This window comes from Centropristis striata, chromosome 23, assembly GCF_030273125.1.
Source record: "Centropristis striata isolate RG_2023a ecotype Rhode Island chromosome 23, C.striata_1.0, whole genome shotgun sequence".
In the NCBI taxonomy this organism is placed as follows: Eukaryota; Metazoa; Chordata; class Actinopteri; order Perciformes; family Serranidae; genus Centropristis; species Centropristis striata.
Window position 1 is genome coordinate 1776985 of NC_081539.1, and position 27670 is coordinate 1804654.

The 27670-nt window shown below is 35.7% G+C and overlaps 1 protein-coding gene across 1 annotated transcript; it reads left to right on the forward strand.

The window, feature by feature from the left end:
- Positions 1-27587, forward strand: nrn1a (neuritin 1a). Its single transcript, XM_059326832.1, has 3 exons — positions 1-245; positions 17568-17715; positions 23642-27587. The coding sequence occupies exons 1-3, from the start codon at positions 191-193 to the stop codon at positions 23868-23870; spliced, it is 432 nt and encodes a 143-aa protein (XP_059182815.1). The 5' UTR covers positions 1-190; the 3' UTR covers positions 23871-27587.
- The last annotated feature ends 83 nt before the right edge of the window (positions 27588-27670 follow it).

Below are 27670 nucleotides of genomic sequence, written 5' to 3' on the forward strand. Positions count from 1 at the left end.
ACACACCGAGAGGAAAGACAAGAGAAGAAGAAGAAGGGAAGAAGAAGAAGAAGAAGAAGAGAGGAAGAGGAAGAGGAAGAGGAGGCAGAGAGAGTTGGATGTAGCTGCTGTGTGGCGGTGTTTCGCGGGGAATGATCGGCTCCTCGTCAACTTTCTGATCGGCTCTGATGGTGAGAGGAGGAATCAGAGGATGGGAGTAACCTGGTCCTCCAAATGCCTCGCACTCTTCCTCGCTCTACACATAGGTGAGACACTTATTACTACTGTTATTAATAATATTATTATTATTAATAATAATAACACAGAGACAGGTACAGAGTCTCTCTGACATCGAGTCTTTTATTTCCTTCGTTTGTGTCTGAAAATAGATTTTGTTTCACTCGTTTCCGGCACCACAAATTATATTTCCCTGCTTTAAAAAGCTCCAAAAATGCAAATATTAAATCTAAAATGCTCACTAATAATCTAAAAGGAGAATAAAAATCAAAAGTGGCTTCTTATAATAAGTTTTATTCATATTTGTGACGTTTTTTCTACTAAAAGAAACGAAATAAAGGCAAGTTTTTGCTTCTAAAAGACATTAAATGTTGTTTATTTCAGGTTTTAACGCTTTAATTCGTTGCGAGAGATATTAATGTTTATTATAGTGATATTAGTGTTAATTATGATGATGTTTCATGTGATTGTCGGCTCGTCATGTGAGCAGCAGCGGCTCGTTTTAACGGGGCTACACTTCACATTTGGAGTGTGTGCGTGACACGAGTGCGTGCGTGTGCAAGGGTGTGCATGTGTGTGTGTGTGTGTGTGTGTGCTAACAAGGGGAATGCCCCCCCTCCTCCCTCCCCCCCTCTCACCCCCCCCCCCCCTCCTCTCTGCAGCTCGGTTGTCCCAAAACTGGAGACATTTGTTGAATTTTTTCACCTTCAGAAATTAATTTATTTTACGTTTTTTTTTTTAAGATGAAATAATAAAAACAGATGTTCCGCTTGCATGTTGCGGATTTTTTACATTTTTTTCCTGCAGCATTTGAGAAGCTAAAGAGGAAGAACAAAAGGCCTGTTAATGTGCAGAAGCAGGATATAAAATAAATGAGAGGAAGAAAAGATATAAACGTCCATCCGGAGCTTCTCCTCCTCTCTGGCGGGTTGCGGGTCGTGCAGGATCCGCAGTGAGGAGCTGCAGGAGGCGGCAGCGTCACACCCGCCTGTCCGGGAGGAGAACCGGAGGACGGGGAGCCCCGTTAAAACATCCCGTTATCTATATGCACTACTATTATTATTTTAATATCATGTCTCGGTTAAAAAGAACGAAAAAAAACGAAACCGCGGCTGAAAAACCGGATCCATGTCTCCAGTTTTCGTTGTCGTGCACGCAAAAGCAACCGTGCACACGCCTCGTGCACGATGCAAAATAAACCTGCACGATTTATTTTAGGTTTTAATAATAAAAACACGCATGATTTAGCGTTTTATTTTGTCGTTGCACGGTTTTAATGCAGAAAATCCTGCAGGAGGAGAGAAATAAAAAAAGCCTCCCGGCTCCGTCTAATAGCTGGAAACATGTTGAGAAAAAACCTGCAGAAATAAATGATCAGAGATTAAAAACACAAGAGAAATATGGAGATGGTTGTTGTTTTCTGCTGTTGCATTGCATAACGACGCTGTGGAGGAGGCTCTGCATGTGTGTGTGCGTGTGTGTGTGTGTGTGTGTGTGTGTGTGTGTGTGTGTGTGTGTGTGTGTGTGAAGCATTTGCTGGTGGCACAGAGAAATGCTGAATTATTCAAGACGCAGAATCCTCCCCGGTGCTATTGTTAGAGAGAGAGAGAGAGAGAGAGAGAGAGAGAGAGAGAGAGAGAGAGAGAGAGAGAGAGAGAGAGGGAGGGAGAGAGAGAGAGAGAGAGAGAGAGAGAGAGAGAGAGAGAGAGGTTCATCAGGAACAAACGGATGAAATCATAACGAAAATAGAAACAAAAGATTCAGAATTAGACGAGAAATAAAAGAGAAAATGTGTCTTTTTTGCTGGTTTTGCTGATTTTTCGATGCCTCTTCGCTGTGAAACGAGAAAAAAGATGAAAAACGAAACGAAAGGAGAGAAAAAAGCTGCTGAATTATTTCACACACACACTCATTGACTGATAGATTCAGGGGGAATAATCGAAATGAAATCGATTAATGAGTCTGTGTTTCAACCCTCCTGTTATTTTACAGTTCCTCCTGCAGAGCTCCTCTTCCTCTCTGCTGCCTTCACTAGTCTCTATTTTTCTATTTTTGTTTTATTTGAATTGTGCGCTGTGATTGGCTGCAGGTTTGGCGCGCTGCTGCAGCAGATTTCGCACCAAAAAGTGTCTCATTAAAACACAAAAAAAAGCCTCGATGTGATTTAATAAAAACCTGCAAAGAGAATTAATTTGCTGCACAGATCAGTTTTAAAAATGTGTTATTCATGCAGAATATTCTCAGCAGTGATTTTAATCTGATTTATAGATTTTTATTGTTGTCATGTGCAGAATTTGGAGGTTTTTGGGTGGTTTTACGCGCGAAAAATGGACTCGTGTGTGTGTCGGAGGTGGGTGTGTCCAACACGCTGCTGGCACCGGAGCACTGCAGGCAACAGTGTGTGTGTGTGTGTGTGTGTGTGTGTGTGTGGAGGTGGGGTGAATGAGTGCGAGCGTGCCTGATGGGAGGCGTGAACGAGAAAAAAAAAAAAAATTGCTGTGCGCGTTCCCGTGAAACGTGCGTGTGACGGGACTGTCCTGGTTTCACTCAAACAGGAATAAATAAATAAAGAATAAATAAGGAATTAATAAATAAAGAATAGATAAATAAAGAATAAAAAGATGGAGCGAGCGGCGAATGAAAGATGAATATGTTTATTTTTAAAAGGTGGAATAAAAAAAAATGAAAGAAAATATATAAATGACGTGATTTTTTGGGGGAATAAAGATGAAAAAAGGTGGAAAAGATTCTGCAGCTGTGAGTGTCTGATTTATTAAAATCTAACAAATATAATAAGAATAAAACAATGAGGTTATTATTATTATTATTATTATTATTATTAGAGGAAGAAGTGAAAGTAAAAACACGTTTTTTCTGCACAAAAACCACAAAATAATAAATTCTCACACGACTGACCTCAGAATTAAATGAAATATTTATGCATTTCGTCTATAACAGCCGGATTTTATGTTTTTTTTTATTTGTTTTCATGCATATTTTATATTTTTATTTTGTTCGGGCTGCAGTACATTTCATTTCATTTCATTTATTTTAATTTATTTGATCGTATTGTAATGTTCACGTCATCTCTTTGTGTTGTGTTATTTATTTATCTGTTTGTTGTTTATTGTTGTGCAGCATTTTGGAAACCTTGTTTGCTCAAATTGTGCTTTATTAATAAATAAAGTGGATTAGATTGAAAGGAAAGATGATTTTATTTTTTGTTAAAAAAAGCTGATTTAGAGCGAATAAAGTGAATGAAAGGCTGAACTTCATTCATTCATTGATGATTTTGACCTTGTTCGGCGCTGACTGAACACTAATAAATAAATAAATAAATAAATGAATAGATAAATAAATAAATAAATGCTGCAGAGAGAAAGCGGTGCATGTTTGAGATGATGTAATGCTGCCTCCATAGAGAGAGAGAGAGAGAGAGAGAGAGAGAGAGAGAGAGAGTCTCATTCATCACGACAGATTTAATAAAATATCATAATAAATTATATTAAAAACTAAAATTATAATAAAAACAAGATTTAACGTGTAGGATTGTGCAAGAAAACCAGAATTATCCATTTATTTTGTTTTTAATTCAGACACTATTTATAAAATGTGACGATAATGATTAAAATAAATAATGTATTAAATGTGTAAGAATGAATTAAATGCAGCATTATTGTTATATTATAATATTAAAAAGCATCAGGACAGAAATAATAAAAGTGCAAGAAAAAAGTACAAGAAAATACAATTTCTAAAGACAGAAAACAAGAATTAGCCATTTATTTTGTATTTAATTCAGACAATATTCATAAAATATGATGATAATGATTAAAAAATAATAAATAAATAAATATAAATATATATATAATGAAATAGAAATAATAAAAATAATTATTGTAATATTATTATAATATTAAAAAGCTCAAATAAGCTGCTGTTAAATTATGAGAGAGAGAGGACAGGTTTTTATAAAAGAATATTATATTTTTTTATATTTAAAAAAAGAATTAAATCGGAAAACAAACAGGATTGTGCAAGAAAATACCTTTTCTAAATATTTAAAAAATAACTTAGCAATTTAATTTGTATTTAATTCAGAAAATATTATAAAATTCGACGATAATGATTAAAATAATGTATTAAATGTGTGAGAATGAATGAAATGCAGCATTATTGTCATATTATGATAATCGTAAAACGCTTCAAAAAGCTGCTGTTAAATTATGAATAACAATAAAAGAATATTAAATAAATATTACAGTGAGACAATATGTGATTATATATTACATAATAAATAGATTTTTATGTGATGAGTCATCACTGAATCACTACAATATGAATATTATACAGATTTATAACAATAGAAAGTATTAAACACAATAAGAATAACTCTGGATTTCTGTTTTTAAGCCTTTAAATATGAATTATAGTTATTGTATATTATATATTTATAATATATAATTGCTGTTTATGGATAAATAAGGCATTAATGTATAATTATAGTGATATAATTGACTTTGAAAAGCTCCAATAAGCTTCCTGAGCAATAGATTCATTTAAAATCACACAGAAACATTAAAGAAAAGGACTCAATATATATGATAATATTATAAAATGTTATATTAGAGGAATAGTAAAGATAAAATATAATATTTTTGTTGCAGTTTGCTCAAAAGTTGATCTGAGATCAGCTGAGTCATCACATTTATTCATCAGAGGGAATAAAATTAAAGTTTTAATATAAAAATCAGTGTTTGAGGATTCAAAAAAGAACATTATAAGATCATTAAAGTCTTATTATAGTGATTTAATTTACTATAAAATGCTCCAAAAGCTTTCCAGAGCAATACATTACATTTTAAAGGGAAAGGAACCAATATATATGATATTATAAACAGAATAAAACACGATATTAGAGGATTTATTACAGGAAAACGGCCGATTTGCCACTTTTTTTTAGAAGTTTTAATGTGAAAATCAGTGTTTGAGGATTAATAAAAGACACAATAAGAACATTAAAGTCTTATTATGGTGATTTAATTTACTATTAGAAGCTCCAATAATCTTTCCTGAGCTATAAATTAAATTAAAATCACTATTAAAGGAAAGGATGCAATATATAAGATATTATAAAGTAGAATAAAACACTATTTTAGACGATTTATTAGATGAATACAGCAGATTTATGATGATATAGTTTCACTTTTCACACTTTTTCATCAACGTTGGATATCTGTGACCTTGGAAACATTAAAAATTAAAGTTTTAATGTGAAAACTGGTGTTTCGGGATGAATAAAGAACATTATAAGAACATTAAAGTCTTATTATAGTGATTTAATTTACTATCAGAAGCTCCAATAATCTTTCCTGAGCTATAAATTAAATTAAAATCACTATTAAAGGAAAGGATGCAATATATAAGATATTATAAAGTAGAATAAAACACTATTTTAGACGATTTATTAGATGAATACAGCAGATTTATGATGATATAGTTTCACTTTTCACACTTTTTCATCAACGTTGGATATCTGTGACCTTGGAAACATTAAAAATTAAAGTTTTAATGTGAAAACTGGTGTTTCGGGACGAATAAAGAACATTATAAGAACATTAAAGTCTTATTATAGTGATTTAATTTACTATCAGAAGCTCTAATAATCTTTCCTGAGCTATAAATTAAATTAAAATCACTATTAAAGGAAAGGATGCAATACATAAGATAATATAAAGTAGAATTAAACATGATATTAGAGGATTTATTCAATGAATACTGCAGATTTATGACAATATAGTTTTACTTTTTACACTTTTTCACCAATGTTGGATATTTGTGACTTTGGAAACATTAAAAATTAAACTTTTAATGGGAATACTGGTGTTTTAGGATTAATAAAAGACACTAAAAGAATATTACAGGAGTATTAATGTCATGTTAAAGTGATATAATTTACTATAAAAACGTCCAATAAACTTCCTGAGCAATAGATTAAACTAAATCACAATTACAGCAAAGGACACAATATATATATATATATATATATATTAAAAATTAAACTTTTAATATGAAAACTGGTGTCTGAGGATTCATAAAGAATATTACAGGAGCATTAATGTCGTGTTAAAGTGATATCATTTACTATAACAAGCTGCAATAAGCTTCCTGAGCAATAGATTAAATTAAAAGGAAAGGACACAATATATCTAATTATATTATATATATCAAATATATATAAATATTTAACTTTTATTGTGTCTGAGGATTAATAAAGAATACCACAGGAGCATTAATGTCGTGTTAAAGTGATTTAAAAAGCTCCAATAATCTTTCCTGCAATACATACGATATTATAAAGTAGAATAAAACACAGTATTAGAGGATTTATTAGATGAATACTACAGATTTATTACCATATAGTTTCACTTTTTACACTTTTTCCATCAACGTTGGATATTTGTGACCTTGGAAGCGTTAAAAATTAAACTTTTAATGTGTTTTAGGATTAATAAAAGACACTAAAAGAACATTACAGGAGCATTAATGTCGTTTTAAAGTGAAATAATTTACTATAAAAAGCTTTACGCTCTGCTGAGCAACGAGATTTCACTGGAATCATGAATATTTGTGATAGTATAGAATATAATCATGAGATAATTTATGCGATGAGTCACAGTCGTCTCACTACAGCAGTCTGCAGGGAATATTATGCAGATTTATTATAATAAAGGTCATTTTAACTCGTAGCGTACAGTAAAGATTCACTCACAGCAGATTTATCACTGATTCACTCTGACGTTTAACGTTTCACCTCCAAAACAGAAAAAAAACAGCAGCGGAGTGATTTAATCAGAAGGAACTCAACTGAAACAGTCATTTATTTATGTTAAAATAACTTACGAACGTAAAAGAAATATCAAACATATTCAACAAAATAAAAAATATAAAAATATATAGTGTAATATGTTGGTTTTATAATAGATTCATAATAGAATCTCACCTGTAAATAAATACACTGAAATACAGAAAATAAAAAGCTGCTTTTTATTATTTTATTGTCCTTTTGTCCTGTAAGCTCGTCTTTAATTTCTTTAATGTGTTGTTTTACACCTTTTTTTTTGTTATTTTTGTTGTTTTTATATATTAAAATTAAATATTTTATATACAAATGCCACATATTTATTCAAGCATATTTTAGGGATAAAATAGATAAATGTTCGAAATGCACAAACGCTTAAAAACACGAAAACGGAGAAAATGTCTTTACTAATACAAGTAAAACCTCCAAAAAGTACAAAAGTATCAGAATCTAAATGTCCTTAACCTTTTACTTTTCATACTTTGTGATTATATATTCCAAAAATATGATTAGAATATTATTATTACTGTTTATATTGTTTGTGTGTTTTTATACGTTTTGGACGGGTTGATGGCAAATTTTGTTGATTCTGATGATGCATTTATGTAAGCAGAATTTTACTGGCTCATTTTATTTGCTTAATATACTGTTATATTGTTTTATTTATTTAAAAAATCACTTTAAATGTATCTTGTTTTTATGTGAAATCTCGACCTGAAAGTAACTGAAGCTGTCAGATAAATGTATTTATAGTATAAACTTACATTAAATGGAAATAGTTCAGTCTTAACCTTGTAAATATCAACATTTCAGTATAAAGGTCCATTTAGTTCTGGATCTCTCAATCACATCACATGGTCATCTTCACCTCCTACTGTACAGCCTTCAAAATAAGAGGTTCAGAATAGAATAGAAGAGGTTCTTTGTGATGATATAAAGGGAAACAGTTTAGCTTCTGAAAGGAAAGTTTACCCATCGATTCCTCAGGGAACCGGAGAAAAATGGGATATTTGTTTATGACTTTGTTTTGGTCATTTTACATCTTTGTATTGACTTTGTTTTGGTAATTTTGTATCTCTTTTAGTCATTTTGGTTTTTTTTTCTTGGTATTTTATGACTTTATTTTTGGCCATTTTTGTGTCTTTTGTTGTTTTTCTATGACTTGGTAATTTTGTGTGTCAGAATTCAACAAAAAGTCAACAGTTATTTGGTTTAACCGGAGAAAAATGGGAAATTTGTTTTTAACGAACGTGATAATAATAATAATAATAATAATAATAATAATAATAATAATAAGATCTCTGGTTTGGTTGAGTTTGTGCTCCGTCAGTACTTCCCTAAGGTTAGGGCCAAACAGTTCCTGTTGGGCTCTAAAAGAGTTTAAAGAGGAAACAAATGATGTAAATGGTGAAGTGAAGTAATTAGGAGGATGACGTGACTACAGGAAGTGACATAGTTCAGTAAAAACCTGATGCAGGAAGTTAAGAGATGTTTGAATCACATGCTGACCTTTGGCCTCACACGGGGCACCAACACTGTTTGGTCTTTTTACAGTCTTTATCTTTGGAAATTTTGTGTCTTTTTTTGGCCTTTGTGTAGCTTTTTTGGTCATTTGGTGTCTTATTTTGGTCATTTTACATTTTTGTTGGTCTTTTTGTGTCTTTTTATGGTCTTTTGGGTCATTTTTTCCTGATATTGTGTTTCTTTTTGCAGCTTTTTTGGTCATTTTGTGTCTTTTTTGGTCTTTTTTGGGTCAATTTATGCATCTTTTTTTCCCACGTCTCCTGGGTTAAAATCACATGGTTTACTTTTGTTTTCAAATGGGACACCAACGCTGTCTTCCTGTTCTAAGTTTATGTATTTTTCTTTTTTGGTCATTTTGTGTCTTTTCTGGTAATTTTACATTTGTTGTTTGTCTTTTAAGTCTCCTGGGTGAAAGTCCTGGGTTTGTTTGACACACCCACCTCCTGGTTGGGCTCTGAAAGACAGTTTAAAGAGGAAATAAATGTTGTAAATGGTGGAAGTGAAGTAGTTAGGAGGACGACGTGACGACAGGAAGTGACATAGTTCAGTAAAAACCTGATGCAGGAAGTTAAGAGATGTTTGAATCACATGCTGACCTTTGGCCTCACACGGGGCACCAACACTGATCTGCTGCTGGGAAACAGTTAATCTGTCTTTATAGGGTTAATTTAAGGTATCTTTTGGTAATTTTGTGTCTTTTTTGTCTGTTGTTGGTCTTTTATGACTTTTTGTGTACATTTTTTACATTTTTTTTGAACATTTGGTTTTTCTTTCTTGGTCTTTTATGACTTTGTTTTGGTCATTTTACATCTTTATATTGACTTTGTTTAGGTCATTTTGTATCTTTTTTTAGTCTTTTTGTTCTTCGTCTTGAATGACTTTGTTTTGATAATGTCTGTTGTTGGTCTTTTATGACCTTTTGTGGCAATTTTCTTATTTTTATCATTTTATTTGATCATTTTATGTGTTTTTTTAGGCCTTTTTCTTGGTCTTTTATGACTTTGATTTGGTAATTTTTGTGTCTTTTTTGTTACTTTTATGTTTCTTTGGTCATTTTAAATCTTTCTTTTGGTCATTTTGTTTATTTTCTTGCTATTTTATGACTTTATTTTTGGTCATTTTTGTGTCTTTTGTTGTTTTTCTATGACTTGGTAATTTTGTGTGTCAAACGTAAAAGTCAACAGTTATTTGGTGTAACGCCAGTCGAAAACTATCTTTTATAACACTTAACCACAACCTTTTTTCCTGAACCTTAGAGAACCTTAGAGAAGTGTTTTAGTTGCCTAATTGTGAGCAAACTGCAGCCTTTTAACTAAATGTAACAGCTTTGTTTTCAGAATGAAATGTGATACTCAGGTGTTAATGGGCGTGATCATTATCAAAATAATCATCATAAAAACTAAGATAAAAACATAAAGAAGCAGATAAAACAGCATGAAGTGAGCTGAGCATTCCCTGGGAATAAATCATATAAAAACAGCAAAGTTTAATGTGTGAACGGTTCAAATATGTCCGTACAAAATAAACTGCTGTTACGTATACGTCCAGGGCTTTTATTGTGAAAGGTAAGAACAGGAGGAGTAGATGTTTACTCTCTTGGTTCAGATTCTGGAGCCTCAGTTTTGGTTTATAACCCTGAGAAGTAAACTAGAAAAGTTCCACTTCTGTTTCTAACTTGTTACTGGTTCCATCATGGCTGATTGAATATCTACAATTGTTTTTTTAGAGTCAGTGAGTTAGTTTTTAGGCCAAAAAAGTGTCCAAATTGTCCCTTTGTTGGTTGATTTTTCATAAAAACCAGGTCACATTACTGCAAACACTGATTGAAAGAATATTCAGTGTTCCAAATAACCTTTAAACAAGAAAATAAAGATTAAACAAAAACCTTCAGAGACCCTTAAAAGTGTGACTGAAAGATCCAGAAACACTTTTTAAATTGGTCTAGTTTTAATCCTCCAACTCTGTGATTCTGATTAATTTACTTGAGTACATCATTTTACATTTTTGTATCGGTAATTTTGTTTTGTTTTCTGATAATTATGTGTCTTTTTATAATAATATGTTTATAATATGTTTTTATAATACAATATGTGTTTTTTTTAATGACTTTGTTTTGATAAACTTGTGTCTTTTTTGGTAATTTTGTTTTTTTCCTTGGTCTTTTATGACATTGTTTTGGTCATTTTACATCTGTTGTTGGTCTTTTATGAATTTTTGTGGCAATTTTACAACTTTATTGGATAATTTTACGTATTTTGTAGCCATTTTTCTTCGTCTTTTATGACTTTTTGGTCTTTTTTGATACTTTTACGTGTCTTTGGTCATTTTATGTATTTTCTCGTAATTTTGTGTCTTTTGTTGTTCTTTTATGAATTTGTTTTGGTCATTTTGTGTCTTTTTTAGACATTTTGTTTATTTTCTTGGTATTTTATGATTTTGTTTTGGTACTTTTATGTGTTTTGGGTCATTTTACATCTTTACTTGAGTAAATAAAACATCTCAGAGGAAAGTATTGTTCTTTTTACTCCACATTTATTTACCAGCTTTAGTTTCTTCAGTCAGATGAAGATTTTACTAAAATATGAAAATAGAAAATATTATGTGTGCCACAGATTTAACTTAAAGTTGTTTACATGTAAATGCATCAACAATAATGGTCCAATTACAAAATATAACACTGACAAATATTAATCTTTCTATACTTTGACTTAAAGACGCACTGAGACGTCATTATCTGTATTTATATTGAGATAGAAGACATTAAATGTGCTTGTTTTACACTGAAAGTGACTTAAAATCGAGAAAATGTTGTATTTTCTAACCTAGCATTTACCGGCATTGCAGTTATTGTGCCTTCAAGGAATTAGACTGATTTAATAATGGTGTGAAATGATTAATTATGACCTATATGAGTAACTTTGGATAGAAGAAATGTGTTTCCATCACATTACATGCCGGCTCTTTAAGTGCACGTGTTGTCTCCTGAGTCAGCGTCGGCTGAACACGACACGTTTGAAAATAATCTGGAGGTGTGAGGTTGGGTTTGGTATGAGCCTGCTGCTCTTCTCTGCTGCAGGAGACACGGAGAAGGAGAAGGTTGCATCGTGGGTAATGTAGGCGCTAGTTGTTGTTTGAAGAAGGATGTGTTGAATGAAAGAGAAGATGATTTCTCTGCATCAATTTTCATCCTTTTCGGTCCATAACTTAATCTGAAAATGTTCTAGAAATGGACGAAATCAGCTAAATGCTCTTAAATGTTCGTATGGGAGTCAAATATATAAAATACCACAAGAAAGATCTAATTAAAGTACATCCTATTAATTCAGCTCAGCCGACAGCCAAGAACACTGGCATTGTAAACAACAGATACGTTTCATTTTCTCCGCTGACGTAACAAAATGATATTTTTAGGCGCATAGGTTCCCCAAAGGCCGGGCAGATGGAGAAGTGGAAAGGTTAAAAAATCTAAGGATTTCGCTGCAGGAGGCCAGTGTTTGAGTCTGGTTGTTGGAGGTTTTGTTGGAAAGAAGTGGTTTTGTGTGCTGAAGTCGTGGTTTTGGGTCCAGTTGTTGGAAGTTTTGTTCGGAAGAAGTAGTTTCGTGTCCGGTTGTTTGAAAGAAGTAGTTTGTGTGAAGCTGTTGGAAGTATTGTTTGGCAGAAGTGGTTTTGTGTCTGGTTGATGGAGGTCTTGGTTGGAACACGTGGTTTTGTATCCAGGTTTTGGAGGTTTGTCCTGAAGTAGTGGTTTTGTGTCCGATTGTTGGAAGGTTTGTTCGGAAGAAAGGTTTCGTGTCCGGTTGTTTGAAAAAAGTAGCTTGTATGAAGTTGTTGGAGGTTATGTTAAAAAAATTGTGGTTTTGTTTCCGGTTGTTGGAAGGTTTGTCCAGAAGTCGTGGTTTTGCATCCAGTTACTGGAAGTTTTGTTCTCTTCATGGTTTTGTGTCCAGTTGTTGGAGGTTTGGTTCAGAAGAAGTGGGTTTTTTTTTTTTGCGGCTGTTGAAAGTTTAGTTTGGAAGTAGTGATTTTGTGTCTAGTTGTTGGAACTTTGGTTTGGAGGAAGTGGTTTTGTTTCTGGTTGTTGGAAATTTTGTTTGGAAGAAGTGGCTTTGTGGCCCATGGTTGGAGGTTATGTTCAAAAATAGTGGTTTTGTGTCCAGTTGATGGAAGTTGTTTGAAGTCCGGTTGTTTGAAGTTTTGTTGGGAAGTCGTGGTTTTGTTTCCGGTTGATGAATGTTTTGTTGGGCAGAAGTGGCTTTGTATCTGGTTGTTGGACATTTTTTTCAGAATATTGGTTTCTTGTTTGGTTGTTTGGAAGAAGTGTTTTTGTGGCCCATTGCTGGAAGTTTAGTTCAAAAGCTGTGGTTTTGTGTCCAGTTGTTGGAAGTTTTATTAAGAAGTTGTGGTTTTGTTTCCGGTTGTTGGAATGTTTGTCCAGAAGTTGTTGGTTTTGTGTCCATTTACTGGAAGTTTTGTTCACGTCTTGGATTTGTATCCAGTTGGTGAAAGTTTGGTTCGGAAGAAGTGGTTTTGTGTGTAGATGTTGGACATTTTTTTCCGAATAGTGATTTTATGTCCGGTTGTTGTGAATTTTGTCCGGAAGTTGTGGTTTTGTTTCTAGAAGTTTTTCTTCAAGATAGTGATTTTGTGTCCAGTATTTGGAAGTTTTGTATGGAAGAAGTATTTTTGCGTCTGGTTGTTGGAAGTTTTGTTCGGAAGTTGTGGTTTTTTGTCCAGTTGTAGTTTGGGTTTGTTTATTAGTTTTTGTCCAGTTGTCTGAAGTTTGGTTTGGAAGTCGTGGTTCGTGTCCGGTTTTGAAAGTTTTCATTTCATGCATCTTTTTGTTGTAGTATTAGTATGTAGTGTATATGATGTTGGTGTGCTTTTATTATTAAGTAGTATTAGTATTTGTAAGTGTTGTTGCAGTAGCAAAGAACAGATCCGTCCTGCGGGTCCTTTTCTAACAGTCGTGTCTCGTCCTTATTTGTGTAGCTTTTATTGCACTTTTCACAGCAGTATGCATATGTAGTATTTGTATACAGCTTATAGAAGTATTTGTACGTGTTGTTGCAGTAGTGATGAATGGATTCGTCCCGCTCGTCCTCCTCTAACAGCCGTGTCTCGTCCTACACGTCATGCTGTGTTAGTCCACAGTTTGATCGAGTGGAACCGGACAGCAGGCGTGTTATTATCCAAACCAATCAATCAGCCTGATCCGCTGCTTAACCAACCACGCACACACACACACACACACACACACACACACACACCCTCTGAGTTAACAGAGGTCATGTAAAGGGGTGTGTGTGTGGTTTTAGTGCATGTGGGGGGTGGAGGCGTGTCAGACCTGCGACCCGTGCTGTGTTTTACAGCTGCGTTTTCTCTTTTAAAGTGAATTAAGGAGGAGACAGACCCTGTTTATACACACACACACACACACACACACACACAGTCTTGTACTTCTGTCTTTGTGAGGACCCTCATTGGAACAGTTAATTCCCTAACAAGGTTATAATAGTTTTGGAGTTTTAATTTTGTTGTGATTTTTTGTTTTCAAATTCAGTTCGTTTTAATGAGTTTTTAGAGTGAGTTTGCTAGTTTTAATTTAGTATGTATTTTTTTTTTAAAATGCTTTAGTTTTAGTTTAGTTTTTATTAGTTGTAGTGTTTTGTAATGGGGTATTTGTTGGGTGGGAGATTAAAAGAGGTCACAGTAAATTTTGCCTTTATTTCCTTTGTCTGATCCATCTTCATTATGTATGAAAAAAGTTGACAAAGATGAAAACGAAGGACATTTTCACTATCATTTTAGTTAGTTTTGTAACCACACAATACAGTTTCAGTTAATTATCATTATCATGTAACCTTTAACCCTTAAAACAAAGTCTGAAATCTAAAAAAAGCCTTTAAAGAAGTGAGGACCGGCCGAAATGTCCTCACTTTGCAAAAATGTCCTCACTCTGTTGGATAAAAATGTGTTCCGGTCCTCACTATGTAGGAAGTACAAGAACACACACACACACACACACACACACACACACACACACACACACACACTAAAAAATAAATAAAAATAAAAACTAAAGCCTGTTTCAGGTTTTTGCATATGAAATATTGACACATGAGGGTTTTTTACATCTAAAATGCAGTTTTTTTAATGTGATAATGTGTCCACATTCACATTCAACAAGGAAAAAGTGCCTTTATGTACATTTTCATGATTAAGAAAAGAAAATTAGTGTATTCTAATGGACAGCGTTGTATAATTAATTTGATTTTCATGAGGATTTCCTGCCAAACGTGACATTAATTTGGTTGTAAGTAAGTTGTTTTGCAGGTTTAGGCACCAAAACCATTCGGCTCAGAAAGTCTGTTTGACAGTCTGGAGTTCATGCTGCTTTTAAACATTATGTTGCAGCTTTGTCACTATAAACGGATCAATGTTAAGCCTTGACAACATTTTTAATTTCCTTTACTTGGAGACTGGTGGACCAGCAGTCCTGCTGGCTTCGTTGCTTCAGGGGAATTAGATGAAGAAATGTTTCCTCCACATTCCTGATTTAGTTTTTGACTTCTAGTTCCTGGAACTGAGTTCATTTGCAGCTACATCCTCGAACAAAAAAGGATCTAAAAAATGAGTTATTTAGGCTTTACTTTAATATCCAAAATATCTTATTTGAAGACTTTTAGTACCTCAATAAAGCATCTTGTATGAATCTGCTGATTTTGCCCCTGCAACAATGTTTCACAATCATTCACAAGGATCCATAAAATCAGTTTTTATACATTTCTGTGCTAATATTTCGGAGGAAAACCTGTGCTTGGTGTGTACTGGCTTTAAATCTGTGTAAAAACTAGCTGTTTGTCTGAACAGAAGGAGATCTGATTTGTCTGATTTGTGCTTCACCAACACACCCCGACATTAAAGTGTTGCTTTAGTTTGACACAAAAAAATAAAACCTGCCAGCCAAAAATGATCTTAAAAGCAGCATGTGTCATAAAAAAACCCCCCAAAGAGAAGGTTTAAAGTGGTAGTGTGGTAGAAAATCTTTATAGAAAAACACTTGACAATGACAATGACAATGTAGGTTTAAAAATACAGCTTTTTGTGGGATTTAATGTATCAAGTATCAAAAACAGATACAGATGTCAAAGGTGACAGACAAATCCAATGTTCAGAACAATGTGCGTCATAATTTCTGTGTAACTCTGGTTCATGTCCTCTAATTTCCTGTTATGTTCCATTTTTGACAAAAGAGAACACTAGGGAGGATTCACATTCCTGTTCTCATGTTATCGAATCAACCAGAGCATCCGTTTTGGATATGAAAAGCTGACTTCACTAATGAGTTTTCCTTCCAAAACATGCATTAACTGTTGATACTACATATGGGCTGTTTCCACTACCGCCCCCTAATTTGAATATGAGCCGTCTGGAGTGGACTTTTGATGGACTTTTTTAGTCCCTGTAGAAGAGCAGGGTTGCTTTTCTCCCCTGAAAACAGCCTGGTTGCTGATTGGATAGAACGCTAAGCAGGATGTGACGTAGTACCAACAACAACACGTGACAGTTGTAAAAGCTGGTGAAGCAGTGTTGCCAACTTAGCGACTTTGTTGCTATATTTAGCGACTTTTCAGACCCCCTTAGCGACTATTTTTCAAAAAAGCGACTGGAGACAAATCCAGAGACTTTTTCTGGTGTTTTTGGAGACTTTTGGAGACTCGTTCTTACTCTTCTTAACGAGCCGCGGAGGCCGGAGGCTCTTTTTAACGAGCCACGGGGTCAGCGGCTCTTTTTAAAGACCTGCGGGGGCCTGCGGCTCGTTAAGAAGAGTACATTTTTATTCTTATTTTTTGTAAAGCACTTTGTGTTGCATTTATATGTATGAAAAGCGCTATATAAATAAAGTTTGATTTGATTTGATTTGATTTAAGAACGAGTTGAATCGGCACAGTCCTCCTGCAGCAGTCTCTCCCAGCTGCAGTCACAGAGCCGGAGGGGATGTTAACCCCTTAGCGTCCAGTCTGCAAATTGCTAAACAGTTGGCTCTGTAGCAGTACAGTGTGTATGTGTTAACAGGCTAACAGTTAGCTCTGTAGCAGTACAGTGTGTATGTGCTAACAGGCTAACAGTTAGCTCTGTAGCAGTAAAGTGTGTATGTGCTAACAGGCTAACAGTTAGCTCTGTAGCAGTACAGTGTGTATGTGCTAACAGGCTAACAGTTAGCTCTGTAGCAGTACAGTGTGTATGTGCTAACAGGCTAACAGTTAGCTCTGTAGCAGTACAGTGTGTATGTGCTAACAGGCTAACAGTTAGCTCTGTAGCAGTACAGTGTGTATGTGCTAACAGGCTAACAGTTAGCTCTGTAGCAGTACAGTGTGTATGTGCTGCTGCTGCAGGAGGTGTTCACTTAGCGATCTCTGTTTGTTTACAACAAGCACCAGACACTCTGTGCACAGTTAGTGATGCCGGTTAATTCACCATCACGATGTTTATGATCAGCAGAGACTCTGTGCATAATTAGCCACGCTGCTTTGTTTTGATTAGCTGCTGATGTTGTGCACAGTTAGCGACGGCGGCCACAGTTGAGTCTCCCGTGTTTAATCCATCGATCTAAAACCAAACGTAACTTCTAGAGTCTCTAAATCCCTCTGGAGCCTTTTTATAATGGAGACACGCAGAGTGAGTGGACTTTTGAGAGGGCGTGGCCTGAGACTTTCCCGGTGGACACTTTTCCTCCTAGTGGAAACACGGCAATATAGACATTTTCAACAGAATTCCCTTTACTAACTAACTAAAACGGTACCTGATGCAGGAAAGTGGACCTGAATCCAATCAGAGGCTTAGATCCTGCAAGGAGACACAGAGAAGTTTATTGTCACTTTCTTTAATGTAAATTCTCTTTCTCCCCTTCCTCCCTCACCTCCTCCTCCTGCTCCTCCTGCTCCTCCTCCTGCTCCTCCTCTAGTCTCCGTGCTGCAGACGGTGCTGGTCAGTGCAGGTCAATGTGACTCGGTGTTTAAAGGTTTCTCAGACTGTCTGCTGCAGTTGGGGGAGAACATGGCCAACTACCCCCAGGACCTGGACGACAGGGAGAACCTGCACAAGATCTGCAGGTAACACACACACACACACACACACACACACACACACACACACACACACACACACACACACACACAGTGGACATGTTGTGATATAATCTGCAGGAACATGTCAGGAGCAGGAGGCCTGAAAAAAAGACAAAATATTCATTCATCGATAGGTGCAATCACATTTATTTATAATATCTTTACTGTAAGGCTGCAACTAATTAATATTTCCATTATTTAAACGATTAAACGATTAGTTGTTTGGTGAATAAAATGTATAAAAATATCATTGAGTGCTTCAAAACCACAAGATGACGTCCTCAAATCTCTTGTTTTGTCCACAAACCAAAGAGATATTCAGTTTATTGTCATAAAGGAACAAAGAAACCAGAAATATTCACATTGAAGAAGTTTGGACTTATTGTCTTTAAAAACAAACTGCTCAAACCAATTATTCTATTATCAAAATAGTTGACGATTAATTTAATTACTGATTATTGTTCGATTAATCGAATAATTGTTGCAGCTTTTAATTTTACATCTTTTTTAGGTAAATTTACATCTTTTTGGGGTAATTTTACATCTTTTTGGGGTAATTTTACATATTTTTTAGGTAATTTTACTTCTTTTTTTGGGTAATTTTACCTCTTTTTGGGGTAATTTTACATATTGTTTAGTTAATTTTACTTCTTTTTTTGGGTAATTTTACATCTTTTTGGGGTAATTTTACATATTTTTAAGGTAATTTTACATCTTTTTGGGGTAATTTTTAGGGCTGCAACTCATGATTATTTTCATTATCGATGAATCTGTCGAGTGTTTGATGACGTCCTCAAATCTCTTGTTTTGTCCACAAACCAAAGAGATATTCAGTTTATTGTCATAAAGGAACAAAGAAACCAGAAATATTCACATTGAAGAAGTTGAAATCAGAGAATTTGGACTTATTGTCTTTTTAAAAAAATGCTCAAACCAATTATTAGATTATCAAAATAGTTGACGATGAATTTAATAATCGATTATTGTTCGATTAATCGAATAATTGTTGCAGCTTGACTTTCCTCTCTTAACACCTAATTTAAAAATATAGATATTTCTTCCATCTGTCCTCGACTCAGTGACGCTTCTTAATTCTTGATCTAACAGAGAAAATAATATGAGTGATTAAAGACCAAAACCCTGGGGGGGGGACCAGCTGACCCCCCCACCACACACACACACACACACACACACACACACTCCCTTTATCCCCCTTTCCACCCCACCACCCAGACCGGGTGGGCACCAGATGGCATGCTGCAGCAGGAAGCCCCCCCCCCTCACACACACACACACACACACACACAAACACACACACGATTTTTTAATTTAGTGACAGCTCCATCACAGCGGTGTTGAGGCGTGGCAGCAGAGACGGGTTAACACACACACACACACACACACACACACACGTGCATGCATGCACACACACACACACACACACACACACACACACACACACACACACACACGTTAATTGCTCAGAGATGTAGCATCGACATGACTCGGTTCAGGAGGTCAACATCAATAAGAGCAGATTGGAAGATTGGATTAGATACGCTGTGTGTGTGTGTGTGTGTGTGTGTGTGTGTGTGTGTGTGCGTGCGTGTGTGTGTGTGTGTGGCAGCAGCCTGGTGTCATCTTTACATTAACGGAGAGGAGGATGGAAGAAAAAAAGATGAACAGATGAGAGGAGGGGGGAGACAAATTTAAAAAAATTTTTTTTTTCTTACAAGGTTGAGATGAAGACAAAGAAGATGAGATTAAATATAAATAAAAAAGGGAATAAAAAAGGGAACAATGGAGGCGAAGAGGAAGTGAGAGAGTCAGGAGGGAAAAAGGAGAAAATAAGGACAAGGATGCTGCTTCAGTATGAATAAAACATGACATCAAAGAGGTGAGAGAGGGGAAGAAGAGAGAGAATAGATGGAAGGAGAGAATAAAAATGTTAGGAAACAAAAAGGGGTGAAAAGGAAAAGGAAGAAGGAGAGAGGAGGAGAAGAAAGGAGCGAGGGAGCAGGGCAGAGGGAGGAGGAGGAGGAGAATAATAATGAAGGAGAGGAAAAGGGAGGGATGGAGAGAAGTTCACAGTTAATTGCAGAAACATTTCATTCATGCAACAATTTTAATTTCTTTTGTCCTTTTATTGCAACGATAACTCTTCATTTATTGCCTGATGGCTGTTTTATATCTTATAAAAACAACTTATTGTACTTATTAGCCCTAAATCTGCAGTTAAAACCTCCCAAAAACAAACATTAGCTCAGTTTTGTTAACCACTTTATGTACTTTTGTTTAATGCATAACATATAAACTGTAAAACAACGAGCCGTCTCATTAAATGTAGATCAGACGCCTCATGAATTATTTCTCTTATTCTCTCTGAAACCAAACCGTTCCTCTGGATGGAAATGGGATTTCTTTGAAAGGTCGCCAAAGATATGTCGTTTATCGTAGAAATACACTGTAAAAACAGGCGTTATCGTCAGAGTTTGAACTTTCCGACGGTCCTTGAATGGATCATCACTTATGAAAGATTCTGTTATAAAAAATGACCCAAACTTTGGTTAAAATGTTGATAAATGTGTCAGAATGTCTTTATTCTGCATATATCGGAGAGGAGAGGCTGTTTACACAGAGCAGAGGGGAGAGGACAGGAGAGGCTGGAAACATGACAATACTTCAATATGTTCAATATGTTGACTTTTTTGGGTAATTTTATTTCTTGACTTGGCCATTTTGTATCTTTTTCTGTTACTTTTTGGAAGTTTTCAGTCTTTTTTGGTAATTTTGTCTCTTTTTGTTGGTAATTTTTGGTAATTTTGTGTCTTTTTGGTAATTTAATGTCTTTTTTTGGTCATTTTATGTCTTATTTTGGTAAATTTGTCTCTTTTTGTTGGTATTTTTTGGTCATTTTATGTCATATTTTGGTAAATTTGTCTCTTTTTGTTGGTATTTTTTGGTCATTTTATGTCATATTTTGGTAAATTTGTCTCTTTTTGTTGGTATTTTTTGGTCATTTTGTGCCTTTTTCAGAAACTTTCAGAAACAGGAGAGGCTGGAAACATGAAAATGCTTTAATATGTGGAGAAAACTGTTTTTTTTTGTTTTGTTTTTTTACAACATTCAGGACACGTCCAATTTTTTGAAATGATATCTGGAAGTAGCATTTTTTAAAGTATTTTTCCAAACCCTTGCATATGGTTTTGGTGTCAACTTTAAGGAAATAGTTTGGGCACAATTTTACAGCCTTAACGACATAAACGACAAATGTGATGTTTAAATTCTGCCGGTATTTTACCATAAATTTAACAGAATTTTTGGTTGCCAGAACTTCACCGTAAAAATTACAGTGAGTGGGTTTTCTACTGTAAATTTAAATGTAAATATTATCAAAATCTGTCATTTTGACTGAATATTCCCTTTATTTTTAGGGTAATTGTGTCCTAGTGAAAATATAGTATTTCTCCTTTAATTGTACATGAAAGAAACTGAGTTTTCTACAGTTTAAAAGTTTTGTACTATTCATTGATTTACGATGATTAAAAAAGTGTCTACTACGGTGATATTCAATTTTTAATTTTACCTCTACACTGTAAAAAAAAAAAAAAATTCTGTTTAATTTACGGTAGAATACCAGCAGCTGAGGTTGCCAGAACTTCAACGTAAAAATTACAGTGAGTTTTCCACTGTAAATATCAGCAAAAACTAATTTAGTAGTCCCGTTAATTTTAGGATACATTTTAGTGTCCTTGTGGCATTATGGTATTTCTCCATTAATTTTACATGAAAATGTTTATATTTTTAAGGTAAAACTGTATGTTTACAGTGTACATGTGTTGATAAATCCAGCACTTATACCTCATATCTTTATTTGCATCAAATGCATTGGTAACGCTTTATACTAAGGTCCTTGTAATAACCATTAACTAACAAGTAATAAGGCCCTTGTAAGTCCTTACAAGATGCTTATTAACATTATTGTGTGTTTATAAGCTTATATAAGTGTTAATAATGGCATTATAAACACCCACGACCCACCCATTATGTCTTTGCCATGCCTTTATTAATCTTATTTTGTTTGCTTATTGATATTAAAATATACTTTATTGCTCATCTATTATAAGTTAACTATAAGTTAACTATGCTTTTTGCAACTACCGGATCTAAAGTGAGAACAATGCATTATTACTTGTTAATTAATGGTTATTAAGGACCTTATTATAAAGCTTTACCAATGCATGTATTGGCCTTAATATATATTATATGCTGTTGGCAGTGGTGGAACAAGTATTCAGATCCTTTACTTAAGTAAAAGTACTAATACACACTGTGAAATGACTCCACTACAAGTAAAAGTCCTGCATTCAAAACTTACTGAAGTAAAAGTACAAAATGTACTTAAAGTATCAAAAGTAAAAGTACTCGTTATGCAGCACGCCCCCACTCATTGTAATGTATTATCTAATATATTATTAGATTATTTGTATTGATGCATTTATGCAAGTAGTGCTTTAATTTTTTTTTTAAATGGGGCTGATTTTAACCACTTAATATACTGTTGTGAGGTTTAACTTTTAACAAAAAATGTCTCATGACTTTAAATTTTTTTAAGTTTTTATGTTAAATTTCGAGCTGAAAAGTAACTAAAGCTGTCAGCTAAATGTAGTGGAGTAAAAAGTACAATATTTGCCTCAAAATGTACCTCAAAATTGCACTTAACCCTCCTGTTGTCCTCGGGTCAAGGAAGGAAGAAGAGGGAAGGACGCAAAGGGAAGTAAAAAAGGATGGAGGAAAGAAGGAAGGAAAGAAAGAAGGATGGAGGAAGGAAAGAAGAGAGGAGGAAAAGGAGAAAGAATGGAAAGGAGAGAGAAAGGAAGGAGGATGGAGGAAAGAAAGGGGAGGAGGAGAAGAAAGGAAGGAAAAAATAAAGAAGGAAGGAGGAAGAAAAGGAGGGAGGCAGGAAGGAAAGAGGGCAGAAAGGAAGGAGGAAAGAAAGAAAGAAAGAAAGAAAGAAAGAAAGGAGGGGCGAGGGAAGGGAAGAAGGAAGGAGGATAGAGGAAGGAATGGAAGCGGGAGGGATGAAAGAAGGAAGGAAGGAGGAAAGGAGAGGAAATCAGGAGGAAGGAAAGAAGAGAGAAAGGAAAGGAGATAGCGGAAGGAGGAAAGAAAAGAAGGGAAGGAGGGAGGAAAGGAAAGGGAGGAAAGAAAGAAAGGAGGGGCGAGGGAAGGAAAGAAGGACGGAGGATAGAGGAGGGAGGAAAGAAGGAAGGAAGGAGGAAAGGAGAGGAAATCAGGAGGAAGGAAAGAAGAGAGAAAGGAAAGGAGATAGCGGAAGGAGGAAAGAAAAGAAGGGAAGGATGGAGGAAAGGAAAGGAAGGAAAGAAAGAAAGGAGGGGCGAGGGAAGGAAAGAAGGACGGAGGATAGAGGAGGGAGGAAAGAAGGAAGGAAGGAGGAAAGAAGAGAGGAAGGCAGGAGGAGGGAGGAAAGAAGGAATAGTCAAAACAGATTGGGTCAATTCGACCCGGAAGGACGACAGGAGGGTTAAGTTCAGTACTTGAGTAAATGTACTTAGTTACTTTCCACCACTGGCTGTTGGAATGAGAGCCAATAAAACAGCCATGGTGTAATTCCCAAGAAAATGCCTCAGTAGGTTTATCTGTTGTTGACTCACGGAGAAGACAGAGTAGAAATATGCTTCCACACTTGCTTTAGGTTTGTTTTTACTGGGAATCTAAACTTCGCCGGCTGTGTCTTCATAAGCTTTCTGCTGGCTGAGTTTCCAGATTCTGGGATGACTTCCACTCTTGGCTCTGCCTCTTGACTAGATGATGCATTCAGTTTAAACGCAGCCTCCCACTGCAGTCATAAGCTTGTGGTGTTAACGCTCGCTGTGTTTTCTCCTGCCAGTTACTGGGATAACTTCCACTCCTGCGCCACGACGGCGCTGGCCGACTGCCAGGAGGGAGCGACGGACCTCTGGGAGAAACTGAAAAAGGAGTCCCGCAACCTGGATTTCCGTGGGAGTTTGTTTGAACTCTGTGGCGGCGGCAACGCGGCCCCCAGATCAGCCGACGCCAGGGGCCTCGCCTTGGTCCTCACCACGCTGCCCACCATACTGACTTGGCTGGCGTTTTAACAGAAAAAAACAAGGAGAAACATATTAAAAAAGGAAAAAAAACCAACAACACAAAGAAGAAAAAAAAGGAAAACAAATGAAAAAAGAAATAGAAAAAAGAGTGATAGCTGCTCTCCGATACTGAAAAAAACCAACTGAGTTTGAATCCATCACCAAGAAAACTACACCCCCAAATGGATTTTTACTACATCACCATATGGCGGCTCGTGGCTTGGTTTGCCTTCCTGCAGGCTCATCCAATCACACGCTGACCCGACCCGGAGGTCGATAACATGAAATATTCAACACGCCGTCGAGCTGAAATGATGACAATGATGAAAATTTGATGGATCCTCGCCCGCTTACAATCGTGGAATTACACAGTATTAAAGTCAACCATGAATTATTGATGTTTAGGAGGCGAGGCTGTGGGACTGCTGGGTGCCGACATGTTTCCAGGCCATACATTAGGGTGATCGCCGTACGGCCTGGGGTCCATGGTAACAAGAGGCCCAGCTGAACGCCACAAATCAATAAAGACGGGGCCGAAAGGGCCTGGAGCCAAATCCAGTCCAACTGGCCGCCAAAACCTCCATCACGGACAGTTTTTTCCTTTTTAAAAATTGCGCCACGTTGACTGTGTTGAGCCCCGGTAGGTTTGATGGACTCAATGCCTGACGGTGATGTAATATTTGTATTCTTACTGGCTGTTTATTGTGCTCAGGCCATGGTCACACCAGCTTTTATCACAGCGGCATTCACCAAATTTAAGTCAAGTTCAATCGGCCCAGTCCGTTTTGCACGATGTCCATCTTACAGGTAAATTTGTGGCATTGACAGAAATGACAAAAAACTCACATTGACAGTATTGACCCACGCAGCATGGCTTCCAGTCAACCGTGTGCCGGCAGTAGGCGTGTTCTTAAATTTAAAGTATTCTACTCTTGGGTGTTGAACTGGCTAGCTTGCCACCCCCCCCGCTAGCTTCCACGTTAAGAAATCCTGCTCTGCCAGTTCCTGGTGTGACCGTAGCCTTGTTTTTCCCCACCAAGCTCTGAGGTGCAGGGATGTAGTTGAGAGTATTAAGCCTGCTTTTCATTAACGAACAGTTGTTAAGGCTGATGTTACATTGCATGATGTCAGTTCAGAGTTCAGACCGTCTCAAGACATTTCAGGAAATGAGCACAAACTCCCAAAAAAAGGTTTAAGTGACAGCGTGCTTGGATTTATAGACCTACTGCTGCTAATTATCATTAAATCTAAACCCCAAATCAACACACAAGAACCAGTCAAATATCTGGCTCCATCACGAAACTGGTTAAAATTGAATTGATGAGATTGATGAAAGCTAGCTAATAGTTCAGTTTAGCAGCTGGAAAAACAATTGAGTTACCTAAAGTAACTGTTTTAATTTAACTATCCAACCTGAGCTAATTTGGCTGCTAACAGGCTAAAACATTCAATTTTTGTGTTAGCAACTAAATGGGGCTGTGGACTGTGCTGGAATTATCCAATTGTGTTTAGGTTAGCAGTTAAATGGGATTAGGTTAACTAGCCACTTGGTTTAGCTTTTAAACCAGATTAGGTCAGGTTAGCTAACACGTAAGAGTCTAAAACAGACAATATTTGGGTAAACACCTAAATTAAATTGTGTCAGTTTTGCAAACAATCTGAATGATCCAACTTGAACTAATCTGGTTTGGCTGCTAACAGGCTAAAACATACAATACTTGGGTTGGCAGTTAAAAGGGATCGTATCCGGTTAGCTAACCACCTTATTTAGCGGCTAAACTAGATTCAGGTTAGCCAACAGCTCAGCTAAACCAGACTGGCGAAGGCTAACTAATGGTTCAGTTTAGCAGCTTCACCAAATTAAGTCAGGTTAGCTAACCTATTAGCGGCTAAAGCAAACAATACTTGGGTTAGCCGTTAAATTGGAAGGGGTTAGGTTAACTAGCCACTTGGTTTAGCAGCTAAACTAGATCCAGGTTAGCTAGCTGCTTAGCTAAACCAGACAGATAAAGGCTAACTAATAGTTCAGTTTAGCAGCTAAACCAAATCGAATAAGGTTAGCTAAAGGTTAAGTTAGCAGCTAGAACCTGTTGGGGTTACAACAGACAACTTTTTGTCAGTAGCTGAAGTGATTGTGTGAGAATTTGATTTAGCCGCCAAAACTGGATTAGCTCAGTCTCGCTAACCACTTGATTTAGCGGCTAAACCAAATAAGGTCAGGTTAGCAAACCTATTCGACACTAAAAGCATACAGTAATTGTGTTAGCAGAAAAAATGTATTGTGTCAAGTTTCCTATCCACTTGGTTTAGCATCTAAACTGAAAGTTAGCTAACAGTTTAGCAGTTAAAATGGGTTTAGGTTTGCAAAATACTTTAGTGTAGCGGTTTGATCCTGATTTAACTGGTGAAAAATCCTCCCACAAGGTAGGAAATATGTTGAGAATTAAACAGGTTTTAAAAGTTTAAGTTGACCAAGTTAAGTCAGTTAAGTTAGTCTGTTAACCCATTTAAGGCGGGAAAGCATTACGGCATTTCTACCATTAAAACCGGGGGTGCTGTCGCTTTTATCTGCTACAGAGGCTGAAAAATCGATTATTTAGACGGTGTTGACACTTCTGTTGAATTTCCAGAAAAACTTCAGGTTTTAGGTTATTATTTTAAAATCGCCCAGAGGTTTTACAGGCATTTTTTCCAGGTTGCAAGTCTCTAGGACCTTCAGTTCTAGAGATATTGTATAGAGTCTCCCCATTATAAACAAAAGGGTCAGTAGTGAAAATTAGTTAAGTTAAATCACTGGATTCGGTTTGTGTTTCCGTACTCTCCATTGTGCTCATTTCCTGAAATCCCACGAGAACAAATTGAACTCCCAGAGTGTAAAACTGTAGGAAACATCAGTCTGATGGAAACTCTTCAAAAAGGATCTTCTGGAAAACACATTATAGAATAATTACCTTTCTGTTCATGTTGGTGGTTTGGTTCGGTCCGGCCACATCCATCCCTGCGCAGCAGAACCAACCGTGTGTTAGAAATGAATGAATCTGTGAGCAAAACGGCCACTAAAAGAAAAAACATATTTTTAAAAAAGCCGACAGCAATACGAGGACGTGACTTCATGGCCAGTGTAGCTAAAAAAAACAGAAATAACGACATGAAACCGTGGCTGAAGAGAGATATGACTGTTGCCATTTAGCAGATCCCCCGTTTCATCCCAGTGAGTCATACTAGACCACCTTAGAGGTGATATATTTTAGGTCTGTATGTTAGATTAAACAGCTGAGTCCCAACAGTTACAGTAGCATCATAAACCACATAAACACAGTAAATAAATTGGAGGAGGTTGTTTATTTCTTTGCCGAGGCACAGATGACGTTTCCACTGCCTTCTGACAAAAAGATGTGTACTTTTGTTTGTTTGTTTGTTGGTTTGTCTCTTTGTTTGTTTATGGGGATGTCGCGTAACAAAAAGAGTTTAAAAGAAAAAAAAATAATAATGGACTTACTCCAAAAAAAATCATCTAACAAGAGAATATGTATATCAAAGGATTTTGAGAAATAAAAAAGCTCTATTATTATTATGATTATGATTATTATTATAGATAGTCTATCCCAGACAGTTTTAACAGAAGATTGATACTTTACAGATTATAGGCCTACTGAGATATAAAAAAAAATACAAGATTGCTAAAAATGATAAAGAGTAATAAATAAAATAATGTTTGAAAATAAACGTGTGCTTTCCATTTTTCTTTTTTATATGCGGGGATTTGAAAAAAAGAAGTGGTTTTTATGTGTTTTATGGGTTTTGGTTTG

Coding starts and splice junctions, on each gene's coding strand:
- nrn1a (XM_059326832.1), top strand. CDS start 191: ATGGGAGTAACCTGGTCCTCCAAATGCCTCGCACTCTTCCTCGCTCTA. Junction 246..17,567: donor CTTCCTCGCTCTACACATAG/GTGAGACACTTA, acceptor CTCCTCCTCTAG/TCTCCGTGCTGCAGACGGTG. Junction 17,716..23,641: donor AACCTGCACAAGATCTGCAG/GTAACACACACA, acceptor TTCTCCTGCCAG/TTACTGGGATAACTTCCACT.